The sequence below is a fragment of the Prionailurus viverrinus genome, chromosome D3 (genome assembly GCF_022837055.1).
Source record: "Prionailurus viverrinus isolate Anna chromosome D3, UM_Priviv_1.0, whole genome shotgun sequence".
NCBI lineage: Eukaryota > Metazoa > Chordata > Mammalia > Carnivora > Felidae > Prionailurus > Prionailurus viverrinus.
Genome location: NC_062572.1, coordinates 33,598,140 through 33,625,327, shown reverse-complemented (window position 1 = coordinate 33,625,327; position 27,188 = coordinate 33,598,140). Strand labels below are relative to the sequence as shown.

Below are 27,188 nucleotides of genomic sequence, written 5' to 3'. Positions count from 1 at the left end.
ATCTAAAAAATAATAAAATGCATACTTATTTAAAATATTTAAAATAACCGCATCAATAAAAGGAAAACTTAAAACTTCTAGAAGTGGGTTGTCCTAAACACCATGCCACACTCTTGACGAACACAATGCAGCTGTATGAAAGGTGTGGGGAAGAAGGTTCTTGGAGCCCAGGGCAGGCATGGGCTACAGGTGCACAGCCCCTCTGAGCTCATGGCGGGGTGTGTGGGAAACGAGAAATGACATGGTTTCATGGGTTGTGGGGGAGTCCCCTGTGGCTATATGGCCTGGCAGGCGGTTGCTCTGCCAGCTGAATGAGGGAGCAAATGCCGATCCGATGGCAGGAAGGCCCTGGGAGGCAAGCACCCACAGGCTATCTGAGTGCCCCTGCACATGGAGAGGAGACGGCATTCTTCCTGCCATATAACTGGGTCACTCACAGGTCCCTCTAATCCGATGCTGCATTTTGAGTTTGTTGTCCTTTCAAGGTCATTTTCCTCTCAACTGAGATCATGGTGTAATCTATGCATCCTACAAAAGACTGGAATCAACAATCAGAAGCAAAGTGCCCATCTAAGCTGTTAATTGTTCAGAGTGCAGTAGCTGAGGTATCACTGTCAAAGAGATAGAGTAAAATAATCCCCAGAACCAGCAGAAAGAGGCCAACCTTTGAGGATTTCCACCTGCTGGTAAAAGCTCTCTCACATAGATAATACATAGCCCCTGCTACCCCAAACATGGTTGCTTCAAAAGGATGAGAGCTGAGCAGAGAAGCTGTTTGTATGGTAGAAAAAAGTGGTCGGAAAGGCGTCCTTGGCCATACACTGGTTATCCTAGGAACCTGAACAACAGATAAGGGAAAAAGAAAATGGCAGGGGGAAAGAAAAGGAGAAAATAATGCTGAACATGAGTGACCTAAAAATAGTGGTTACAGAGCATGAAAGAAAAACAAAACAAAACAAAAACACCACAGAGGATGTTAACAGTAGATTCCACATGTGTGTGTCCACACCAACGTCTGCTTCCACATGTGCAAATTAGTAATCATACCATGAAGTCATTCCTAGGGAGTCTCAGAATTCACAAACCAGAGACTTAAGATGTTTCTAACTTAGTGGCCCCCTGAACAGGGCTCACCAGGAGGCAGGACAGAGGCAACCACCTCTGGGGGCAGTGGGGAGCATGCAGCACACTGAGGAAGGTACTGAAAGACAAGTCTCCTTTTACTTAGATGGGCCATTGTCCTCAATCATTTGACCAAGTGATGAAAAAAAAATTACATTTTAAACATCCTAAGGAAACAGAGGGAGATACAATAAAAATAAAAATGAATACCAACAAAGACATTTCTGCCATCTTCAGTGTAAGGATTATAAATACAAAAGGATTCCTTGTTTTAATATAGCTAAAGTTTAAATTAATGGTCATACTTTTAAAGTACTTACCAAGCTAGACAGCACTACCACAAGACAAGTGTGATTATGGATTTCTCAAGATAAGCTATTAATGAGACCAGTCACTACTCTGACTGGAGGTTACTTTGTCTCAGCTGGCACCCAGAGGCCCTTCCCGTGAGCTATGGTTCCCTATAGAACCTGAGCCATCCAGTGCTGACCGAAGTACTTTCCCACTGCCTTTCACTGAGACTCTTCTCTGTGACTGCAGATAAATTTTGTCTTGCTCTCCTTGTCCATAAAAAACAACTCCCAGCCTGACCTACCACACACTAAGAGTTCCCCTTTGTCAGGAAATACACTTCTGGGTCCTTGATTTGGGCTGATGGTCTTTCTTCTATTAATTCTATGGTATTTCTTCTATTCCATTCAAAATTTCTCTTACTAGCTGAAATTCCTTTTAACTGATCTGATAGTTCTTCCACAGTGATAATTTTAAAATTTAACACCAACAATGGTGTCATATGATCACAAGGCCAGGTACACAGCTGAATGATAAACTGGCTTCTAAGAGAAAAGTTGGCTGAAGAGAAGAACCTCTTGATTATTGGACTTGTGATCTCTTATATACATTTAAGTTGTTCACATAAACAAAAGTCTTTGGACTTTAAAGTTTCAACCTGTCTGGTTAAGAGTTCTGTTTTTCTGCTGATAAACTACTGGTGAGGCTATACTTAATCAATGTTTCAGTGATTATTTAAGAGTTAGAGGAATTCTATCAAGAACTGACACACAATCATTAGTTCCTTAATTGAACTTTTTAGGAACAGAGATAACTGATCAAATTTCAGCGCTTGAAGCTCTGTTCAAACTTGGTATCTTCATAAGAACCATACTATCTTGGGGCGCCTGGGTGGCGCAGTCGGTTAAGCGTCTGACTTCAGCCAGGTCACAATTTCGCAGTCCGTGAGTTCGAGCCCCGCGTCAGGCTCTGGGCTGATGGCTCGGATCCTGGAGCCTGTTTCCGATTCTGTGTCTCCCTCTCTCTCTGCCCCTCCCCTGTTCATGCTCTGTCTCTCTCTGTCCCAAAAATAAATAAACGTTGAAAAAAAAAATTAAAAAAAAAAAAAAGAACCATACTATCTTCCTCTACTTTGAAGGAGGGAAATCAGTTATTGCTTTATTTGAACCCTTGATAATTCAAGACAGCCTAAAAATATGGACTGAAATATAGACAAGGCATATTCCAGTGCTTTTTATTCATGAATTTCTGAGAAAACATTAGATATTAGGTTGCTGGTAGAATTATTGATTGAAGCCTTCATCTCACCTGCAAATATTTCTTAAGTCAAGTGGACTACAAAAGAATCTTTGCAGACCTCTTTTAGTTAGAGGGTCTGTTACTACTTTCTGGCAGTGCCCTACGTATTACTTCCATTGTCCTGGGAATCAAACCCACTACACCAACCTGGAAGTCTCAGGAAAATAGCAAAATCATCATCCAGTGCAAATAGCAGCTTTGGCTCCAAATCATAAAACATACTTGAAAACAATGTACAATGGCTTGTAATGGATCAAAATTCTCCCCTTATACTTCTGCCTCAATAAAATAGTGTACTTTAGTCAGACTTTGCTAACTTTTTGATGAGTTTTAACAATTTTTAAGTGGACTAATTCCCTTTGAAAAGAAGAAGGCATTTCTTTAATAATAATACATGCTTTCAACCATTGATAAGTCTTCTGGGGAAAAAAAAAACTACTTTAAATGAACAAGGAATGGTCAAATTTCATTTAGGTTACTGTCAGAATTGGTTTTCTTTAGATATTAAAAACAAATAAAGCTATTTAAAGATCATTTTAACATTTGGAAGATTTTTTTCTCCTAATAGTTGTCTTAAGAAAGCTAATTATTCCAGGTCTCTAACTGATCCTTAAGTTACTACGCAGTTTTCCAGTTACTTACAAGAGATCGGGAGCTCTGCTTGGAGGGTGGCAAAAACTGTCTTACATTAGTGGGTGTTTCCTTTTCAATGGAATGTCGTCTCTGGGGTGGCTGCCGTCTCTCTGGCTGGGGTGTTGATGATATGGGCAAGAATTTCGGAGGCTCTAAAGAAATGAAATCAACCAAACTGAAATGAACTTTCTTACAAGTAAAAAGTCTTAGATTTTCAATTTCTGACAGAACACCCTTTGTCATTTGTCACAAACATTGCATTCAAAGATGAAATATTTGTTAGAGGGTTTTAGTAAGATTAGAAGTTCTTATGGGGATACTATGAGGACTGTTATAGAAAAATCTTTGCAAGATGAACTTTCCTACAGATATAGAAAGAAAAAAGAAAAATATTTGTATTTTTAATATTCATTCAAATATATCATAAAAACACAATTATAGTCTCAGATTTGTACATACAAATGCCTTCACATTATATACAACAAAATTTTACAGTCTCAGGCATGTAAAATACGTAAAAACATGTATTCTCCGTGTGTCCAAAAAAGGCTATCACATCATACCAAAATTCTGAAGTGTACTGACCTTTTATATTCTTCTTTTTAAAGATAAAATATAAAAACTCTTCCTTTTTAAATATTTATCAAGACATTCTGTCCTTAGATTTAAATCAAGCTCTATTTAAATTTGAAAAAATAAATTCCAGTTTTGATAATATTGTGCCACTGCTCTCCTTCATCTAGTAATATTTTGGGACAGAGTTTAAAAGGAGAAGGTTCGAGGGGTGCCTTGGTATGTAGAGCACACAACTCTTGATCTCGGGGTTGTGAGTTCGGGCCCCCATGTTGGGTGTAAAGATTACTTAAAAAAATAAAATTTTCTAAAAAAAAAAGTTTATAAAAGGAGAATATTTTCTGGTTTGAATGGTTCTGGATTTACATTCTGAAAACATAAGGAGAACATTAGAAATAAATTATATTGCTCTCTCTGAAAAGTAAGCCTGCTTCATTCAATGTAGCAGGTGAGGAAAGTGAAAGTCAACACCAAGTTAAATGTAATCCATCTATTTGGACTACCCCACCAACAGAAATCACTAAATAAAAATAACACGATTTCCATAATCAAGAAAGATACAGAAATCCATTATGTGATTTAATTGAATCTCTATAATATTTAATGGGCCTGGACAAACACCAAGTATAGATAATGACCAAGGTCAGCTCCTACTATTCTTGATACAATCTGACTAAGTAAATCAAAATACTAATTAAAGAATTTTAATCACTAAAAACTCCACGTGTACAGGAAATCAGTAAGTTGTTTTTTTAAATTGCAGTAAAACATACATAAATTATATTTAGTGTGTCTTAACTATTTTTAACTACACAGTTCAGTGGTATTAAATATGTACACTGTTGTGCAACCGTTATCTTCCATCTTGTAACAGTTAAGACCATAACTCCTCATCTTGTAAACTGAAACTCTACAACTTTCTATTCTCCACTACCTACAGCCCCTCACAACTACCATCCTACTTTCCATCTCTATGATTTTGACCGCTCTAAAAATCTCATATAAATGGAATTATACAGTATTTGCCTTTTTTGGAATTCTTTTTTCCCTTAACAAAATGTCCTAAAAGTCTGTCAGTATTGTAGCCTATTGCAGAATTTCCCCCATTTTTAAAAATGTTTTATTTATTTTTGAGAGCGAGCAAGCAAGCGTCTGAGTGGGGGAGGGGCTGAGAGAGAGAGGGAGACACACAATTTTTTAAAAAAAATTTTTTTTCAACGTTTATTTATTTTTGGGACAGAGAGAGACAGAGCATGAACAGGGGGAGGGGCAGAGAGAGAGGGAGACACAGAATCGGAAGCAGGCTCCAGGCTCTGAGCCATCAGCCCAGAGCCTGACGCGGGGCTTGAACTCACGGACCGCGAGATCGTGACCTGGCTGAAGTCGGACGCTTAACCGACTGCGCCACCCAGGTGCCCCAAGGGAGACACACAATTTGAAGCGGGCTCCAGGTTCTGAGCTGTCAGCACAGAGTCCAACGTAGGGCTCAAACTCACAAACCGCGAGATCATGACCTGAGCTGAAGTCGGACATTTAACCGACTGAGCCACCCAGATGCCCCAGAATTTTCCTCAATTTTAAGGCTGAGTACTATTTCATTGTGTGGATATTCCACATTTTGCCTAGCCATTCATCCACTGACGGACACTGAGGTTGCTTTCACATTTTAGCTATTGTGAATACTGCTATGAACATGGATGTACAAATATCTCTTTGAGATTCTGCTTTCAATTTTTTTTTTCTGTTTTGATTCTTTTGCTTATATAGTCAGAAGCAGAATTGCTGGATCATATATAATTCTATTTTTAAGTTTCTGAGGAGTCACCATACTCTTTTCCACAACACCTGTACCATTTCACATTCCCAACAGTGCACATGATTCCAATTTCTCTACATTCTTGCCAACACTTGTCTTCTGATTTTTGTTTTGATAGCAGCCATTTTAATGGGTGGGAGGTGGCATCTCACTATAGTTTTGATTTGTATTTCCCTAATGATTAAAGATGCTGAGAATCTTTTCATGCACTTGTTGGTCATTAGTGTATCTTCTTTGGAGAAATGTCCATTTGAGTACTTTGCCTATTTTATAATTAGGTTCTCTATTCTGTTGTTGAGTTTCAAGACTTTCTCTATATATTCTGAATATTAATCCTTTATTAGAGATATGATCTGCAAATATTTTCTCCTATCCTGCATGCTGCCCTTTTATTTCATTGATAGTGTCTTTTTATGCATAAAAGTTTTTTAAATTTCATAAATTCCAGTTTGTCTATTTTTACAAATAGACAATTTTTTGTCTATCCTTGGAGTCATAGCCAAGAAACCATTGCCAAATCCAATGTCATGAAGTTTTTGTCCTATGTTTTCTTCTAAGAGTTTTATTATTTTAGGTCTTACATTTAGGTTCTTAATCCATTTTGAGTTAATTTTTGTATATGGTGTTACGTGAGGGTATAACTTCCTTTTTGCATGTGGATATACAGTTCTCCCAGGACCATTTGCTGAAAGACTTCCCATTGAATTGTCTTGGCACACTTGTCAAAAATCTTTTGACCATATAGATGAGGCTTTATTCTGGGCTCTCTATTCTATTTTGTTGATTTATATGTCTGTCTTTATGCTAATACCTCATTGCGTTGATTACTATAGTTTGTAGGGTTTTTTTTCTTCAATATATGAAATTTATTGTCAAATTGGTTTCCATACAACACCCAGTGCTCATCCCAAAAGGTGCCCTCCTCAATACCCATCACCCACCCTTCCCTCCCTCCCACCCCCCATCAACCCTCAGTTTGTTCTGTTTTTAACAGTCTCTTATGTTTTGGCTCTCTCCCACTCTAACCTCTTTTTTTTTTTTTCCTTCCCTTCCCCCATGGGTTTCTGTTAAGTCTCTTAGGATCCACATAAGAGTGAAACCATATGGTATCTGTCTTTCTCTGTATGGCTTATTTCACTTAGCATCACACTCTCCAGTTCCGTCCACGTTGCTACAAAAGGCCATATTTCATTCTTTCTCATTGCCATGTAGTATTCCATTGTGTATATAAACCACAATTTCTTTATCCATTCATCAGTTGATGGACATTTAGGCTCTTTCCATAATTTGGCTATTGTTGAGACTGCTGCTATAAACATTGGGGTACAAGTGCCCCTATGCATCAGTACTCCTGTATCCCTTGGATAAATTCCTAGCAGTGCTATTGCTGGGTCATAGGGTAGGTCTATTTTTAATTTTCTGAGGAACCTCCACACTGCTTTCCAGAGCGGCTGCACCAATTTGCATTCCCACCAACAGTGCAAGAGGGTTCCCGTTTCTCCACATCCTCTCCAGCATCTATAGTCTCCTGATTTGTTCATTTTGGCCACTCTGACTGGCGTGAGGTGATATCTGAGTGTGGTTTTGATTTGTATTTCCCTGATAAGGAGCGACGTTGAACATCTTTTCATGTGCCTGTTGGCCATCCGGATGTCTTCTTTAGAGAAGTGTCTATTTACGTTTTCTGCCCATTTCTTCACTGGGTTATTTGTTTTTCGGGTGGGGAGTTTGGTGAGCTCTTTATAGATTTTGGATACTAGCCCTTTGTCCGATATGTCATTTGCAAATATCTTTTCCCATTCCGTTGGTTGCCTTTTAGCTTTGTTGGTTGTTTCCTTTGTCGTGCAGAAGCTTTTTATCTTCATAAGGTCCCAGGAGTTCATTTTTGCTTTTAATTCCCTTGCCTTTGGGGATGTGTCAAGTAAGAAATTGCTACAGCTGAGGTCAGAGAGGTCTTTTCCCGCTTTCTCCTCTAGGGTTTTGATGGTTTCCTGTCTCACATTCAGGTCCTTTATCATTTTGAGTTTATTTTTGTGAATGGTGTGAGAAAGTGGTCTAGTTTCAATCTTCTGCATGTTGCTGTCCAATTCTCCCAGCACCATTTGTTAAAGAGACTGTCTTTTTTCCATTGGATGTTCTTTCCTGCTTTGTCAAAGATTAGTTGGCCATACGTTTGTGGGTCTAGTTCTGGGGTTTCTATTCTATTCCATTGGTCTATGTGTCTGTTTTTGTGCCAATACCATGCTGTCTTGATGATGACAGCTTTGTAGTAGAGGCTAAAGTCTGGGATTGTGATGCCTCCTGCTTTGGTCTTCTTCTTCAATATTACTTTGGCTATTCGGGGCCTTTTGTGGTTCCATATGAATTTTAGGATTGCTTGTTCTAGTTTCGAGAAGAATGCTGGTGCAATTTTGATTGGGATTGCATTGAATGTGTAGATAGCTTTGGGGAGTATTGACATTTTGACAATATTTATTCTTCCAATCCATGAGCACGGAATGTTTTTCCATTTCCTTATATCTTCCTCAATTACCTTCATAAGCTTTCTATAGTTTTCAGCATACCGATCTTTTACATCTTTGGTTAGGTTTATTCCTAGGTATTTTATGCTTCTTGGTGCAATTGTGAATGGGATCAGTTTATTTGTCTTTCTGTTGCTTCATTACTAGTGTATAAGAATGCAACTGATTTCTGTACATTGATTTTGTATCCTGCAACTTTGCTGAATTCCTGTATCAGTTCTAGCAGACTTTTGGTGGAGTCTATCGGATTTTCCATGTATAATATCATGTCATCTGCAAAAAGTGAAAGCTTAACTTCATCTTTGCCAATTTTGATGCCTTTGATTTCCTTTTGTTGTCTGATTGCTGATGCTAGAATTTCCAACACTATGTTAAACAACAGCGGTGACAGTGGACATCCCTGTCGTGTTCCTGATCTCAGGGAAAAAGGTCTGAATTTTTCCCCGTTGAGGATGAGGTTAGCTGTGGGCTTTTCATAAACGGCTTTTATGATCTTTAAGTATGTTCCTTCTATCCCGACTTTCTCAAGGGTTTTTATTAAGAAAGGGTGCTGAATTTTGTCAAAGACCTTTTCTACATCGACTGACAGGATCATATGGTTCTTATCTTTTCTTTAATGTGATGTTATCACGTTGATTGATTTGCGAATGTTGAACCAGCCCTGCATCCCAGGAATGAATCCCACTTGATCATGGTGAATAATTCTTTTTATATGCTGTTGAATTCGATTTGCTAGTATCTTATTGAGAAATTTTGCATCCATATTCATCCGGGATATTGGCCTGTAGTTCTCTTTTTTTACTGGGTCTCTGTCTGGTTTAGAAATCAAAGTAATACTGGCTTCATAGAATGAGTCTGGAAGTTTTCCTTCCCTTTCTATTTCTTGGAATAGCTTGAGAAGGATAGGTATTATCTCTGCTTTAAACGTCTGGTAGAACTCCCCTGGGAAGCCATCTGGTCCTGGACTCTTATTTGTTGGGAGATTTTTGATAACCGATTCAATTTCTTCGCTGGTTATGGGTCTGTTCAAGCTTTCTATTTCCTCCTGATTGCGTTTTGGAAGAGTGTGGGTGTTCAGGAATTTGTCCATTTCTTCCAGGTTGTCCAATTTGTTGGCATATAATTTTTCATAGTATTCCCTGATAATTGTTTGTATCTCTGATGGATTGGTTGTCATAATTCCATTTTCATTCATGATTTTATCTATTTGGGTCATCTCCCTTTTATTTTTGAGAAGCCTGGCTAGAGGTTTGTCAATTTTGTTTATTTTTTCAAAAAACCAACTCTTGGTTTCGTTGATCTGCTCTACAGTTTTTTTTTAGATTCTATATTGTTTATTTCTGCTCTGATCTTTATTATTTCTATTCTTCTGCTGGGTTTAGGCTGTCTTTGCTGTTCTGCTTCTATTTCCTTTAGGTGTGCTGTTAGATTTTGTATTTGGGATTTTTCTTGTTTCTTGAGATAGGCCTGCATTGCAATGTATTTTCCTCCCAGGACTGCCTTCGCTGCATCCCAAAGCGTTTGGATTGTTGTATTTTCATTTTCGTTTGTTTCCATATATTTTTTAATTTCTTCTCTAATTGCCTGGTTGACCCACTCATTCTTTAGTAGGGTGTTCTTTAACCTCCATGCTTTTGGAGGTTTTCCAGACTTTTTCCTGTGGTTGATTTCAAGCTTCATAGCATTGTGGTCTGAAAGTATGCATGGTATGATTTCAATTCTTGTATACTTATGAAGGGTTGTTTTATGACCCATTATGTGATCTATCTTGGAGAATGTTCCATGTGCACTCGAGAAGAAAGTATATTCTGTTGCTTTGGGATGCAGAGTGCTAAATATATCTGTCAAGTCCATCTGATCCAATGTCTCATTCAGGGCCCTTGTTTCTTTATTGACTGTGTGTCTAGATGATCTATCCATTTCTGTAAGTGGAGTGTTAAAGTCCCCTGCAATTACCACATTCTTATCAATAAGGTTGCTTATGTTTGTAAGTAATTGTTTTATATATTTGGGGGCTCCGGTATTCGGCGCATAGACATTTATAATTGTTAGCTCTTCCTGATGGATAGACCCTGTAATTATTATATAATACCCTTCTTCATCTCTTGTTACAGCCTTTAATTTAAAATCTCATTTGTCTGATGTTAAGTATGGCTACTCCACTTTTCTTTTGACTTCCAGTGGCATGATAAATAGTTCTCCATCCCCTCACTCTCAATCTGAAGGTGTGCTCAGGTCTAAAATGAATCTCTTGTAGACAGCAAATAGATGGGTCTTATTTTTTTATCCATTCTGATACCCTATGTCTTTTGGTTGGCGCATTTAGTCCATTTACATTCAGTGTTATCATAGAAAGATATGGGTTTAGAGTCATTGTGATGTCTGTAGGTTTCATGCTTGTAGTGATGTCTCTGGTACTTTGTCTCACAGGATCCCCCTTAGGATCTCTTGTAGGGCTGGTTTAGTGGTGACGAATTCCTTTAGTTTTTGTTTGTTTGGGAAGACCTTTCTCTCTCCTTCTATTCTAAACGACAGACTTGCTGGATAAAGGATTCTCGGCTGCATATTTTTTCTGTTCATCACATTGAAGATCTCCTGCCATTCCTTTCTGGCCTGCCAAGTTTCAGAAGAGAGATCGGTCACGAGTCTTATAAGTCTCCCTTTATATGTTAGAGCACGTTTATCTTTAGCTGCTTTCAGAATTTTCTCTTTATCCTTGTATTTTGCCAGTTTCACTATATGTCGTGCAGACGATCGATTCAAGTTACGTCTGAAGGGAGTTCTCTAGCCTCTTGGATTTCATTGCTTTTTTCCTTCCCCAGATCAGGGAAGTCCTCAGCTATTATTTCTTCAAGTACACCTTCAGCACCTTTCCCTCTCTCTTCCTCCTCTGGAATCCCAATTATGCATATATTATTTCTCTTTAGTGGATCACTTAGTTCTCCAATTTTCCCCTCATACTCCTGGATTTTTTTATCTCTCTTTTTCTCAGCTTCTTCTTTTTCCATAATTTTATCTTCTAGTTCACCTATTCTCTCCTCTGCCTCTTCAATCCGAGCCGTGGTTGTCTCCATTTTATTTTGCAGCTCATTGATAGCATTTTTTAGCTCCTCCTGGTTGTTCCTTAGTCCCTTGATCTCTGTAGCAATAGATTCTCTGCTGTTCTTTATACTGCTTTCAAGCCCAGCGATTAATTTTATGACTATTATTCTAAATTCACTTTCTGTTATATTGTTTAAATCGTTTTTGATCAGTTTGTTAGCTGTTGTTATTTCCTGGACGTTTTTTTGAGGGGAATTCTTCTGTTTGTCATTTTGGATAGTACCTGGAGTGGTTCAGAACTGCGGGGTACTTCCCCTGTGCTGTCTTGAATAACTTGCATTGGTGGGCGGGGCCACAGTCAGACCTGATGTCTGCCCCAGCCCACTGCTGGGGCCACAGTCAGACTGGTGTGTGCCTTCACTTCCCCTCTCTTAGGGGCAGGATTCCCTGTGGGGTGGCGTGGCCCGTCTGGGCTACTTGCACACTACCAGACTTGTGGTGCTGGGGATCTGGCTTATTAGCTGGGGTGGATCGGCAAGGTGCATGGGGGTAGGAGGGGCAGGCTCAGCTCACTTTTCCTTCGGAGATCCGCCTCGGAAGGGGCCCTGCAGCACTGGGAGGGAGTCAGACCCGCCGGAGGCATGTATCTGCAGAAGCACAGCGTTGGGTGTTTGCGCAGAGCAAGCAAGTTCCCTGGCAGGAACTGGTTCCCTTTGGGATTTTGGCTGGGGGAGAGGCCAGAGAGATGGCACTGGCGAGCGCCTTTGTTCCCCGCCAAGCTGAGCTCTGTCGTCCGGGGTTCACCAACTCTCCTTCCCATTGTCCTCCAGTCCTCCTGTTCTCTGAGCAGAGCAGATGTCAAGTCCCGCTTGCTGTCCGAACACACTCCCTCCGGCCCCTCCGCTTTTGCCAGTCAGACTCAGGGGTCTGCTTGGCCGGTGGGCCGCCCCTCCAACCTGGCTCCCTCCCACCAGTCCATGTAGCACACACCGCCTCCCCGCCCTTCCTACCCTCTTCCCTTTCCTACCCTCTTCCGTGGGCCTCTTGTCTGCGCTTGGCTCTAGAAACTCCATTCTGCTAGTCTTCTGGCGGTTTTCTGGGTTATTTAGGCAGGTGTAGGTGGAATCTAAGTGATCAGCAGGATGCGCGGTGAGCCCAGCGTCCTCCTACGCCGCCATCTTCCCAGGATCTAGTTTGTAGTAAGTTTTGAAATCAGGAAGTATGAGTTCTTTTTCAAAGTTGTTTTGGCTATTTGGGTCCTCTGAGATTCCATATGAATATTAGAATGGGTGGTCTTCTATTTCTGCAAAAATGTCATTGGCATTTTGATAGAGATTGCACTGAATCTGTAGATAACTTTGGTCAGTATAAACATTTTAAGAATATTAAGTCTTCCAATCCATGAACACAGGATATGTTTCCATTTATTTATGTCTTCTTTAATTTCTTTCAGCAATGTTTTTAGTGAGCAAGGCTTTCACTTCCTTGTTTGATTCCTAAGTATTTTATTCTTTTTGGTATTCTTTTATAAATGGAATTGCTTTTGTCATTTCCTTTTCAGATTATTGCTTGTGTATAGAAATGGAACTGATTTTTAAAAATATTTACTTATTTTTGAGACAGAGAGACAGTGTGATCAGGGGAGGGGCAGAGAGTGAGGGAGACACAGAATCTGAAGCAGACTGTAGGCTCTGAGCTGTTAGCAGAGAGCCCGACACAGGGCTCAAACTCATGAACTGTGAGATCAGGAACTGAGCCACCCAGGTGCCCCAAAATGCAACTGATTTTTGTGTGCTGACTTTATATTTTGCTACTTTACTGAATTATTTATTCTAACAATATTTTTGTGTTTGGAATCTTTTAGAGTTTTTTTACATGTGAGATCGTATCATCTGCAAAGAGGTAAGTTTACTTTTTTTTCCTGTCTGGCTACCCTTTATTTCCTTTTTTTCCTTATTTCCTTTCCTTTATTTCCTAGCCAAACTGTGCTAACACTTCCAGGACTATGTTGAACAGAAGTGATGAAAGCTGGCATCCTTGCCTTGTTTCTATTTATTAGAGGAAATTTTTTCAGTCTTTCACCACTGAGTATGATGTTTAAAGTGAATTTTTCATATATGGCTTTTATTACATTAAGGTAGTTTCCTTTTTTTCAATTAAAAAATTTTTATTTTAAGTTTAGAAAGAGAGTGCAAGCAGGGGAGAAGGGCAGACGGCACAGAGAGAGAGAGAGAGAGAGAGAGAGAGAGAGAGAGAAATTCCCAAGAAGGCTCCACATTCAGCATGGAGTCCAACACAGAGCTCAATCCCACACCCTAGGATCGTGACCTGAACCAAAATCAAGAGTTGGACGCTCAACTGACAGCCATCCAGGTGCCTCAAGGTAGTTTCTTTCTATTCCTAGTTTGTGTAAAGTGTTTTTACCCTTAAAGGGTGTTCAATTTTGTCAAATGGTATTTCTGCATTGATTAAAATAATCCTGTGGTTGTCTTCCTGTTAATGTGGCATATTACGCTACTCAATTTTTATATGTTGAACCATCCTTGCAGTCAGGAATAAATCCTGCTTGGTCAGGGTATGTAATCCTTTTACTATAATGCTGAATTCTGTTTGTTAGTATTTTTATTTATTTATTTATTTATTTATTTTTAAAAATTTAAAAATATACAATTTACTGTCAAATTGGCTTACATACAACACACAGTGCTCATCCCAGCAAGTGCCCTCCTCAATGCCCATCACCCATTTTCCCCTCTCCCCCCAAATCCACTCTCAGTTAGTTCTCTGTATTTAAGAGTCTCTTGTGGTTTGCCTCTCTCCCTGTTTATAATTATTTTTTCCCCTTCCCTTCCCCCATAGACTTCTGTTAAGTTTCTCAAGATCCACACATGAGTGAAAACACATGATATCTGTCCTTCTCTGACTAACCTATTTCACTCAGCATAATACCTTGCAGTTCCATCCATGTTGCCGCAAAGGGCATGATTTCATTCTTTCTCATTGCCAAGTAGTATTCCATTGTATATATAAACCACATCTTCTTTATCCATTCATCAGTTGATGGACATTTAGGCTCTTTCCATAATTTGGCTATTGTTGAAAGTGCGGCTATAAACATTGGGGTACACGTGCCCCTATGCATTAGCACTCCTAGTAGTGCTATTGCTGGGTCATAGAGTAGTTCTATTTTTAATTTTTAACGAACTTCCACACTGTTTTCCAAAGTGGCTGTACCAGTCTGCATTCCCACCAACAGTGCAAGAGGGTTCCCATTTCTCCATATCCTCGCCAGCATCTATAGTTTCCTGATTTGTTCATTTTAGCCACTCTGACCGGTGTGAGATGGTATCTCAGTGTGGCTTTGATTTGTATTTCCCTGATGATGAGTGACGTTTCGTGATGAGCATCGTTTCATGTGTCTGCTGCCCATTTGGATGTTTTCTTTGGAAAAGTGTCTATTCATGTCTTCTGCCCATTTCTTCACTCAATTATTTGTTTTTTGGGTGTGGGGTTTGGTAAGTTCTTTATAGATTTTGGATACCAGCCCTTTATCTGATAGGTCATTTGCAAATATCTTTTCCCATTCCATTGGATGCCTTTAGTTTTGTTGTTTCCTTTGCAGTGCAGAAGCCTTTTATCTTGATGAGGTCCCAATAGTTCATTTTTACTTTTAATTCCCTTGCCTTTGGAGATGTGTTGAGTAAGAATGCAGCTGAGGTCAAAGAGCCTGGTTTCTCCTCTAGGGTTCTGATGGTTTCCTGTCTCACATTCAGGTCTTTCACCATTTTGAGTTTATTTTGTGTATTGTGTAAGAAAGTGGTCTAGATTCATTCTTCTGCATGTTCCTGTCCAGTTCTCCCAGCACCATTTGCTAAAGAGACTGTCTTTTCCATTGGACACTTTTTCTTGCTTTGTCAAAGATTAGTTGGCCATACATTTGTGGGTCCAATTTTGGGGTCTCTATTCTATTCCATTGGTCTATGTGTCTGTTTTTGTGCTACTGTGTTGATTACAGCTTTGTAGTAGAGGCTAAAGTCTGGGATTGTGATGCTTCCCGCTTTGGTTTTCTTCTTCAATATCACTTTGGTCATTTGGGGTCTTTTCTAGTTCCATACAAATTTTAGGATTGTTTGTTCTAGTTTTGAGAAGAATGCCGGTGCAATTTCCACTGGGATTGCACTGAATGTGTAGATTGCTTTGGGTAGTATTGACATTTTAACAATATTTATTCTTCCAATCCATGAGCATGGGATGTTTTTCCATTTCTTTGTATCTTCTTCAGTTTCCCTCATAAGCTTTCCATAGTTTTCAGCATACAGATCTTTTATAGATCTTTGGTTAGGTTTATTCCTAGGTATTTTATGGTTCTTGGTGCAACTGTAAATGGAATCAGTTTCTTTATTTCTCTTTCTGTTGCTCCATTACTGGTGTATAAAAATGCAACCAATTTCTGTACATTGATTTTGTACCCTGCAACTTTGCTAAATTCATTTATCAGTTCTAGGAGTCTTTTGGTGGAGTCTTATGGGTTTTCCATGCAGAGTATGTCGACTGTGAAAAGTGAAAGTTTGACTTCTTTGCCAATTTTGATGCCTTTGATTTCCTTTTGTTGTCTGACTGCTGATGCTATGAGTTCCAACACTATGTTAAACAACAGCGGTGAGAGTGGACATCCCTGTCATGTTCCTGATCTCAGGAAAGCTCTCAGTTTTTTCCCATTAAGGATGATATTAGCTGTGGGCTTTTTATATATGGCTTTATGATGTTTAAGTATGTTTTTCTATCCCTACTTTCTTGAGGGCTTTTATTAAGAAAGGATGTTGTATTGTGACATATGCTTTCTCTGCATCTGTTGACAGGATCATCTGGTTCTTATCCTTTCTTTTATTAATGTGATGTATCACACTGATTGATTTGCAAATATTCAACCAGGCCTGCAGCCCAGGAATGAATCCCACTTGATCATGGTGAATAATTCTTTTTACATGCTGTTGAATTTGATTTGCTAGTATCTTGTTGGGAATTTTTGCATCCATGTTCATCAGGGATACAGTTCTTTTTTGTGGGGTCTCTGTCTGGTTTGGGAATCAAGGTAATGCTGGTTTCATAGAATGAGTCCAGAAGTTTTCCACACATTTCTATTTTTTGGAAGAGCTTGAGAAGGGTAGGTATTAACTCTGCTTTAAATAGCTGGTAGAATTCCCCAGGGAATTATTTATTTTTGAGAGAGAGAGGGAGACACAGTGTGAGTGGGGGAGGGGCAGAGAGAGACACACACACACACACAGAATTGAAGCAGGTTCCAAGCTTTGAGCCATCAGCACAGAGCCTGACGTGGGGCTTGAAATCATGGACTGCGAGATCATGACCTGAGCTGAAGCCAGACCCTCAACCAACTGAACCACCCAGGCACCCATTTGTTAGTAAAAGATCTTTAAAAAAAAGTCAGTATTTGTAAAGGGTACTGATCTATAGTTTTCTGTCCTTATAGTGTCTTTGTTTGGCTTCAGTATCAGGGTAATGCGGTCTCACAGAATGACTTTTAGGAAACGTTCCCTTCTCTTCAATTTTTTGGAAATGTTTGAGAAGAATTGGTAGTTTTGGGTTTTTGTTTTGTTTTTTAAGGCATCAATTTCCAGCCTCTTCTTTGTTGGGAGAGTTTCTGATTGCTAACTCACTATCCTTACTAGTAATCTGAATGATTTTGTTTCTTTCTGATTTAGTCTTGCTAGATTTGGCATTTCTAGGAATTTGTCCATTTCATCAAGACTATACAATTAAAAAAAATTTTTTTTAACCTTTATTTATTTTTGAGACAGAGAGAGACAGAGCATGAATGGGGGAGGGTCAGAGAGAGGGAGACACAGAATCTGAAACAGGCTCCAGGCTCTGAGCTGTCAGCACAGAGCCCGATGCAGGGCTTGAACTCACTGACCGCGAGATCATGACCTGAGCCGAAGTCGGCCGCTTAACTGACTGAGCCACCCAGGCGCCCCAAGACTATACAATTTGATGGTAAGTGTTCATGATACTCTCTCATAACTCTTTTTATTTCTGTAGAATCAGAAGTAATGGTTCCTCTTTTCATTTCTCATGTTAGTATTTTGAGTCTTTTTTCTTAGGCCATCTTGTTAATCGTTTGTCAACTGTGTTGATATTTTTGAGGAATCAATTTTTGGTTCCACGGATTTTCTCCATTGTTTTTCTATTCTCTATTTCATTTATTTCTGCTCTAATCTTTATTATTTCCTTTCTTCTGCTAACTTTGTGTTTAGTTTGTTCTTCGTTTTCTAGTTCCTTAAGTTGTAAAGTTAGGTTGTTGGTTCACTCATTCATTCGTTCCTTCCTTTCTTTTTAAAACCACAAACTAATCATTGAAATGTGTTTATCACAGTAAGTTTCACCTTAGCAGTGTTTTTACTGTGTCCTATATGTTGTATTTTTATTTTCATTTGTAAGTATTTTCTAATCTCTCTGGTGACCTCTTCTTTCTCCCACTGATTTTTAAAAAGTGTATTGTTTAATTTCTATAATTTTGTGAATTTTTCAGTTTTATTTCTGTTACTGATTTCTAACTTTATCCCATTATGGCCAGAGAAGATCCTTTGTATATGATACCTATCTTTTAAAATCTATTGAGACTTCACTTGTAGTTTCACATATGGTCTATTCTTGAAAACGTTCCATGTGCCCTGAAGAAGAATGTGTGTTTGTTGTTGGGTGGAGTATTCTGTATATGTCTTTCAGATCTAGTTGGTTTATTGGGCTGCTCAAGTCCTCTATTTCCCTATCTTCTGTTTGGTTATTCTATCCATTATTGTGAGAGGGGTCTCCAACTATTATTGAGAACTATTTCTCTTTCATTTCTGTCAGTTTTTATTTTACATATTTTGATGGTCTGTCATTAGCTGCATAAATGTTAATAACTGTTCTTTCCTCTTACTGCATTGAGCCTTTTATTACTACACAGTCTCCTTCCTTGTCTCTTGTAACTTTTTTTTTTTTTTTTCAACGTTTATTTATTTTTGGGACAGAGAGAGACAGAGCATGAACGGGGGAGGGGCAGAGAGAGAGGGAGACACAGAATCGGAAACAGGCTCCAGGCTCCGAGCCATCAGCCCAGAGCCTGACGCGGGGCTCGAACTCACGGACCGCGAGATCGTGACCTGGCTGAAGTTGGACGCTTAACCGACTGCGCCACCCAGGCGCCCCTCTTGTAACTTATTTTTAATTTAAAGTCTATATTGTCTAATGTCAGTATAGTTACTCCAGCTTCCTTTTGGTTACCATTTGCGTGGAATATCTTTTTTTTTTTTTTTTAATTTTTTTAATGTTTATTTTTGAGACAGAGAGAGACAGAGCATGAACGGGGGAGGGAGACACAGAATCGGAAGCAGGCTCCAGGCTCTGAGCCATCAGCCCAGAGCCCGACGCGGGGCTCGAACTCATGGACTGCGAGATCGTGACCTGAGCTGAAGTCAGACGCTTAACCGACTGAGCCACCCAGGTGCCCCTGGAATATCTTTTCTATACTGTCACTTTCAATCTGTTTATGTCTTTGAATCTCAAGGGAGTCTTTTCTAGTCTGCATATAGTTGAATCATGTGTTTTTATCCATTCTGCCAATCTCTAGCTTTTGATTAGAGAGTTTAATTCATTTACATTTAAACTAATTACTGATCAGGATGGACTTCTGTCATTTGTTTTCTATATGCCTTCCAGCTCATTTCCTTCATTCTTGTTTTTCATGTGAAATTGTTTTTTTCTATAACGAAACATTTAAATTCCTTTCCCATTTTCTTTTGTATATATTCTGTAGCTATTTTCTTTGTGGTTACCATGGAAACTACATTTAACAGTCTAAAATTATAACATTCTGATTTGGATGTATAGCAGCTTAATTTCTATACCACACAAAACTCTGCTCCCATACAGCTCTGTCCTCCATCCCTCTTGGTTGTTGATGTCACAAAATTACATTTGTATACACTGCCTTCCCCCAAATAGAGACTAATAATTCTTTTTAAATGCATTAGTCTTTCAAATTACATAGAAAACAAAAAGTGCAGTTATAAACCAGTGTTACAATAATACTAGCTTTTATAATTGCCTATGTATTTGACCAAGACCTTTATTTCTCCTATGGTTTCGAATTATTACCTAGTGTCCTTCTATTTCAGCCTGTAAGACCTCTGAGCCTTTAATGTAGGGAGGGTCTAGTGGTTATGGACTCCCTCAGCTTTTGTTTATCTGGGAATATCTTTATTTCTCTCTCACTTTGAACTATAGTTTTGCTGAATAGAAGATTGTTGCTTGACTTTTTTTTTTTCTTTAAGCACTCTGAATATACAGAGTTCCCCAACTATCTGGAAGGAGAGCATTCCTATGAAACCTTTTGTAAGCTGAAATGGCAAAAACCAAAGAAGCAACTGAAACATCTTGTAGAAGTGAAAATCCTCTTTGGATTTCTCAGTTAGCTAAAACAAATATTAATGTTGATCTTTCAAAAATAGTGAAGTGGTGTAAAGCAAACTTTCAGACTGTGGGTGACAGTGGGTGAAAAAGCTGTTATTGGTCTACCGTCTTCAGGCCTCCAAAGTTTCTGACGAGAAATATGCTGAAAATTTCATTGAGGATCCCTTGTCTCTAGTGACTCACTTCTCTCTTGTTGCTCTGTCTTTGGCTTTTTTTTTTTAATTTTTTTTTTTCAACGTTTATTTATTTTTGGGACAGAGAGAGACAGAGCATGAATGGGGGAGGGGCAGAGAGAGAGGGAGACACAGAATCGGAAACAGGCTCCAGGCTCTGAGCCATCAGCCCAGAGCCTGACGCGGGGCTCGAACTCCCGGACCGCGAGATCGTGACCTGGCTGAAGTCGGACGCTTAACCGACTGCGCCACCCAGGCGCCCCCGTCTTTGGCTTTTGAAAGTTGGGTTATAATGTGTCCTGCTGTGGGTCTCTTTGAGTTCATTTTAGTGGAGCTTCTTGGATATTTATATTCATGTCTTTCATCAAATTTGGGAAGTCTCAGAAATTATTTCTGCAATTATTCTTTCTGCCCCTCTCTCTCCTCTCCTTCGGGGACTCCCACTATCCATTTGTTGGTCTGGTTGATGGTGTCCGACAGATCTCTCCGTCTGTGTTTGCTTGTCTTTGGTCTTTTGTCTTTCTATTCCTCAGGCATGATGTTTTTTATTGCCCTGGCCTGAATTTGTAGATTATTTTTTCTGCTTGCTCAAATCTGTCCTTTAATCTTCTAGTGAATTTTTCTTTTCAGTTAATGGAATTTTCAGCTCCAGAATTTTTTTGGTTTCATTTTAGGTTTTCTGGCTCTTTATTATCTTTCCATATTGTTCACACATAGTGTTCCTGACTTTCTCCACATCTTTTAGTTCTTTGAGCATGTTAAAACAGTGTTTTTAAAAGTCTTTGATGGGCATATCACCCTCTTTTTCTGGGGCAGTTTCCGTTGATTGTTTCTTTACTCTGAATGGGCCATACCTTCATGTTTTTTTGTATGCCTTGTGATTTTGTTTTGTTTTGTTAAACACTGGACATTTGAATCTAATAATGTGGTAACTCTGGAAATCATATTCTGCCCCTTTCCCAGGTGCTGCTGTTTTTTGTTATTGTTTTTGTTCACTGTTTTCTTGACTGTTGTAGGCTCTCTCTGTGCTGAGGATCAGCCTGAGATATAAACTTAAGATCTCAGGTCTTTCATAAGCCATTCTCTGGGCATGCATAGTAACTTTATAATTTTTCCTATATATGTAGTTTTTTCTGAATATCTTAGTCTTTAATGTCTGGCTCCAGAAAGGGACAAAGCTAAAAATGAAGGGGGTAGGGGGAAGGAGCCAGGCCTTTAAATTCCCTGGAAGACACTTTAGCATGCAGGGAGCTGGCAACAAGGAACAACAATGACTACAGGCCTCTTTGTCTACACCTTTGGAATCAGATGGAACAATCAGCAATCAAAGGAAAGATTCCCAATATTTGGAGGACAGCGTCCTTTTTGCCCACCCTAGTTCCTGTAAACTGTGTGTAAGCTGCTTCAGGAACACTAAACTGCCTTGTGGCTGGGGGTGGGGCATGAGTAGCTGCTACTGTACTAAGAGCTGAAAGTGACTGAAATATCCACAAGTTTTCATCTAAATCTTCCCCTGGAAGTTGCAAGCCTTCAACAGACTTCAGAGTTCCAAAGTAGTTACATCAGACAGATTCTGCCAGTGCAATTGTTGTCTAGGTGGGAGACGGATTCTTGGTGCTTCTTGTTCCAACATCTTCCCAGAATCCTCTCCCTAAATGTGTAATTTTTAATCTTTCATAATGATCTTGTACATGAAAAATATTATTAAAAACATTTAGAAATCACTTAACTTCAGATTCTGTGTTCAGAACCTATGAAGAGCTACAAAGGCATTTTTACTATCTATATATGTAAGGGGGTATAGATACATGTATATGTGTGTGGGGGTGGGAATGATAACAAGTGTGATTACTTAGGGCTCTGAGCTTAAATTCAGACAAGGAGGTAATTAATCTAAAACACACACACACACACACACACACACACACACACACACACACTTGACTTATTCCTTACAACCCAAAGGTGACTGATCTGTTATAAGAACCTGAGGCCCAGTTATCAGTTAAGCCCTATCTTAACAAGTCACTCTAGGACTATAACAATATTTCTGCTCCTGACTAGTGAAATTACAGGGTTAATTCTTTCTATCTTAAATGATCACAAGGCACTCTGGGATTCCCTATTCTAGGTCGAGTGTGTTTTTGAAGGTATCTGACACTAGCTCGTTTCATCACAAATACTCACGCTTCCTCGTGGACACAGCCTCTACTGAGGGATCTTCAAGGAAAGAAGGAGACACACTGCTGCTACTGGCTGATCTGTGCAGAGTTTCCTCCTGAGAAAGGTGGGGGCAGAGAAACAGAGAGATTCTTAGACATTAGTGCTCTCATATTAATCACATTTTACTATTACAGATTTATTTTAATGTGAGGCACCAAAGTAAAATGCCAAAGGTTCAAGGCAAGCAGAAGACAAACTAGAAGGGATCTAACATAAGACAAGTCTGGGTTTGTATCCCTCATTAGTGTGATGGGACACGGAACTAGTTTCTCATCTAGGTTTTTTTTTTTTTTTTTTAATTTTTTTTTTTTCAACGTTTATTTATTTTTGGGACAGAGAGAGACAGAGCATGAACGGGGGAGGGGCAGAGACAGAAGGAGACACAGAATTGGAAACAGGCTCCAGGCTCTGAGCCATCAGCCCAGAGCCTGACGCGGGGCTGAAACTCACGGACCGCGAGATCGTGACCTGGCTGAAGTCGGACGCTTAACCGACTGTGCCACCCAGGCGCCCCTCATCTAGGTTTTAACACCTGGTATTTAACCATCTTTACACTGTGTTATTGGATCACATAAGATAATGCACTCAAAACTCAAAATGCTTAACACATTACCAGGCACACAGTAAATAGTGGTTAACATTATTATTAGGGAAATATTTAATACATTTATAAAAGTAATAGATTGGGATCTGCATGAAGGTAGAAGCTATGTGTCTCATTTGTTGTTGTAACAAACCCACTGTTACTAAGTAATGAATAAATATTAATATTTGTTGAATAAAGATGAAAATAAACATTTCATATGAATCTAGAAAAATATCTACATTGTGCAAAACAAAATTTAAATTCCTATAACCTGTGAGAAGAGATCCTTAATTTGTTTTTAATAGTAATACCAAGATTAAGTACAATATTTATTCATGAAAAACTTACTATACATGAACTAAAAGACAACTTATTTCCATAATATCTATAGAAAACTGCTAAATAGTTTTAAATGTAGAAGAAAGAAAACTGGGTTAAAAAATTAACCTATGATTATGTGTGACAAGTAGTGAAAATTCTCTCTGGCCTACTTAGTTAAGGTGATTTTAAGAATTAGCCATTCATAAAAAATGGCCTCACCTAAAACCTAATGTTGAAAGCTGTGGTTTCAAACAAGCTACAATACAAAGGATCTGGTCAAAGAACATGAGATGAAAAAAGGCTGTATAAACCACACAGTTCAAACAAAGAAGGTTTGAACAATGATTTCCACACTCTTGGTACATACCATGAAGAACAAATCAAGTAATGTAACCAAAGTTTCAACCCTAGACATGGTGTAAAGGTCACACAAATCTCCAGAAAAGCTAGCAAGCAACTAGAACGACCTCCTTCTGCTTATGGAGGGTCAAAAGGAAATAAATGCCAAGAGTATCTCTTAGGAAAAGAAAAAAGGGGCCATATACACAGTACTCCCCAAAAATTATGAAGTGGGTGCTACCTAGATTTAAATAGCAGAAACCATCCGCGAGCCTCATATATGTTAGCCCACCTTCCCCAGAAACATTTTTTTTCTTAACATTTATTCATTTTTGAGAGACAGAGCATGAGCAGGGAAGGGGCAAAGAGGGAGACACAGAATCGGAAGCAGGCTCCAGGCTCTGAGCTGTCAGCACAGAGCCCGATGCGGGGCTCGAACTCACGAACTGTGAGATCATGACCTGAACTGAAGTCGGATGCTCAACCAACTGAGCCACCCTGGAGCCCCCCAGAAACATTTTTAGAGTTCAGTTTTACAGAACTGAGCATGTCCACCCCTTCTACACCACTCTTTACTGATTCCACTTGCTTCTACTGGGAAGAACCAAGAACCTGTTCTGGGGCAGTCAGGTGACTGTAAGTCAGTCAGCAGGAGAGAGAAGTGGTGGGGGCAATGGCATGGTTCAAGTCCCTTCAGGATTTTCTCTCAAAAGCTGTTGATGGTCCTCTGCCCCTGCTTGCTGACCACACACAGCTGGACCCAATCTCTCACTATTTAAAAACTAATCTTCATTAAGATTAGTTCCCAGCCCAGAGGAATCACAAAGATGCCCAGAAGAGGCCAGGGGACTTGGAGGTCGGATCTGAGCAAGAGGATGTGGGTGTAGAATCCGGCTCAGCTTGCCCTGTGGTGCCCATTCCCCCAACTAAGCACTTTGTACCTGGCTGGGGGATCCTGATGGCCTCTATTCTTTGAAGCACCAGTCTTTTCTATTGCCGGGCCTGCTTTCGAAAACTTGCTTGCTTGTATTGTCCGATGCAGTTACTAGTCACTCACTAAACTAGGCCTTTTCTAGTTCTACATCCTGACCAGTAGGCTCTTAATCATATGTGCTGGTTGGAACAACGTCACTTCTAGAATTCCTGCTGCTCCTTTACTGCTGCTTTGCTCCAAGGGTGGCACTGTCACTGAAGGCTGCCAGAACTGTCTCAGAGACAGGTCTGGGCAATTAAAGAATAATTCCTTAATTCTAACTTGGATGAACATGGAGTGGATGGAGCCAGCAACCACAACAGCAAACAGAAGATGAGAAGCTGGCTGTGTGTGTGTGTTGTTTGTCTGGCAGGGCCTGAGGGTAGAGGGAGGCAAGCATGTAATTTCATTTTATACAGTGGAGATACACAACATTGATGCTGCAGACAAAGGCTTGAGAGAGAATTGGGAAGCACCAGCATCCTGATTTTTTTCTGGAAAACAGGGAGGACATGAGATCTTCCTCCAAAGGGCAGCAGGAGAAAGATGAAATCTGGATAACCTTAGCAGAGTTTTCTTTTGCAGACCTGTCTATTAGTATTATTACAGAAAGAACGAGCTTCACTATGGGTAGGTGTGTGTGTGTGTGTGTGTGTGTGTGTGTGTGTGTGTGAGAGAGAGAGAGAGAGAGAGAGAGAGAGGGAGAGAGAGAGAGAGAGAGAGAGGAAGAAAGAGAAGAATCCATGGAAATATATTTTTCTTTTTTCCTTCCCAGAATGAAGGGAAACGTAATGAAGATACTATGTTTGCATCTTTTTTTTTCTTATTTTAATAGCACTATAATCTAAGACCATGTGAATATTTCAGAACTTATTCTATAAACTATGGCCACTATACTGGTCTTTACCGAAAAACAGTAAGTAATCCACTGTTTCACTTCCTGCCAAACAAATGAATTTCAGTCCCAACTTTACTGATTGAAAAATAGGAAGAGATCAAGCAACAACTAAGGCAACGTGATTAGTAAACTAGGTCAGAGAGGGCTGGCATTCTGAACATGGAATCAAGATTTGAGAGCCAGGACCTAATGGGACTCACCTCAGAGTCTGAGCTGTCCAGTTCAGCCAGAGTTGGGGCTTTGAGGAGCTTCTTCCGCTGCACAGGCACCTGCTGTGCAGCGCGCAACCCATTTTCTTTTGCTTGTGATGTTAAACCTCCATTCACCATTGATGATTCCACAACGTTCTTTGGAGATTCGGGAGTAGTTACATCTGGTGAAAGAAAGGCGAAAGCTTACCTTTCTTTTCTCAAGCTAAGAAAGGTAATTAGTAGGCTGAATGCACTTTTCTAAGTACCTGCCTGTACTTGGTAGCACACATTAGGTGACATGGCATTTCCATGTCACACAAATACAACACAGAGGCTTGATACAATAATGCCTGCGTATATAAAACATTTTTGTTAGATATTATCTGTCAGGTTCAATTAAAGAAAACCTTTAAATGAATAATTATATTCATATTTATACATTAGAATTTAGAGCCAGAAGGAATCCTATAGATAACTGACTTTAACTTCTGTATCCTCAAGAGATGTTAGTTTTACTTCATAGTCTCCAAAAAGCTAGTGATAGATGGACCACAGTGGTGGCATACACAAAGCCAAAGCAGCCATATGGCTCAACTATTTGAAAATGGTTTAATTTAAAAATCAAAATAGTGAATAATCTATATTCATATAAACATGATCACAAAGAATCTAGGATACATTCCTTCTGATAAAGCTGATTTATGATTTAGGTTATTTAGAGCTCGAATCTGGGTGGGAAGATGATACAACCGATTAAAGACATGTGGCAGCACAGAGTATACAGTATACAGAGTACAGAGCATAGAATATATAGTACAGAGTACAGAGCATGGGGTATATAGTATAAAGTACAGACTATGGAGCACAGAGTAGTATAGAGAGTACAGAGCAGGGTGTATATAGAGTATGCAGTACACAGTATAGACTACAGAGTAGAGTATAGAGACTACAGAGCATAGAGTATATAGTATACAGTACAGGGTTTAGAGTACATTTTTTAAAAGTGAAATAGGCTTTATTTTGAATATACATATTCACTCAATTTTTCATAGTGCACAGCTATGTATGGAAGTATACAGAGAAAAACAAACATTAGAAATACCTAAGGATAGAAGCTTACAGGCAAAGGAGACATCTGATACATACCCATGAACAGGCTTAGAAGCATCATAGGACAGCATCCATTAGAAAAGAAAAAAAGCCATGCAAAAAAATCTATCCAAACCATGGCAGGCAAGTGCAATCAGTACAAGTTACAGTTTCTTATATAGTACAAAAGTATACATGTTCTTTGGATTGAAAACATAATATAAATAAATGGCTTGGCTTTTATGTCCAAGTCAAAAATCATCTAATGTAAGTAACAAGTGTGGATGCCACATGTGACAATAAAATATTAAAGGCCACAGTATATAGAGTATTTAGTACAGAGGAGAGTACAGCGAGGATAGTATGTAGTACAGAGAAGAATCTAGAGTAGTACAGAGAGTACATAGAGTACAGAGTATATATTATATAGAATAGAGTACAGACTACAGAATATAAAGAGTACAGAGCATAGAGCACATAGCATATACAGTATGGAGTAGAGGGCACAGAATATAGAGACAATATAGTGTAGAGTATAGGGCACAGAAATATATAGTATAGAGTACAGGGCATAGAGTATATAGAGTATATAGTATATAGTATAGAGTATATATAGCAGTAT

General features: G+C 39.2%; 1 protein-coding gene across 6 annotated transcripts in view; it reads right to left on the bottom strand.

Moving 5' to 3' along the window:
- The window catches only part of SPIRE1 (spire type actin nucleation factor 1), a 209,775-nt gene that overhangs the window by 10,204 nt on the left and 172,383 nt on the right, over positions 1–27,188 (bottom strand). For 5 of the 6 annotated variants that reach the window (XM_047827151.1, XM_047827156.1, XM_047827154.1 and 2 more), the window contains exons 9-12: positions 25,487–25,659; positions 22,134–22,224; positions 3,355–3,497; positions 665–838 (exon numbers count right to left, since the gene is read on the bottom strand). In XM_047827151.1, coding sequence (XP_047683107.1) covers positions 665–838; positions 3,355–3,497; positions 22,134–22,224; positions 25,487–25,659 — 581 coding nt within the window. The remainder of the gene's footprint in view (positions 1–664; positions 839–3,354; positions 3,498–22,133; positions 22,225–25,486; positions 25,660–27,188) is intronic. The other variant, XM_047827152.1, reaches the window with a different exon arrangement.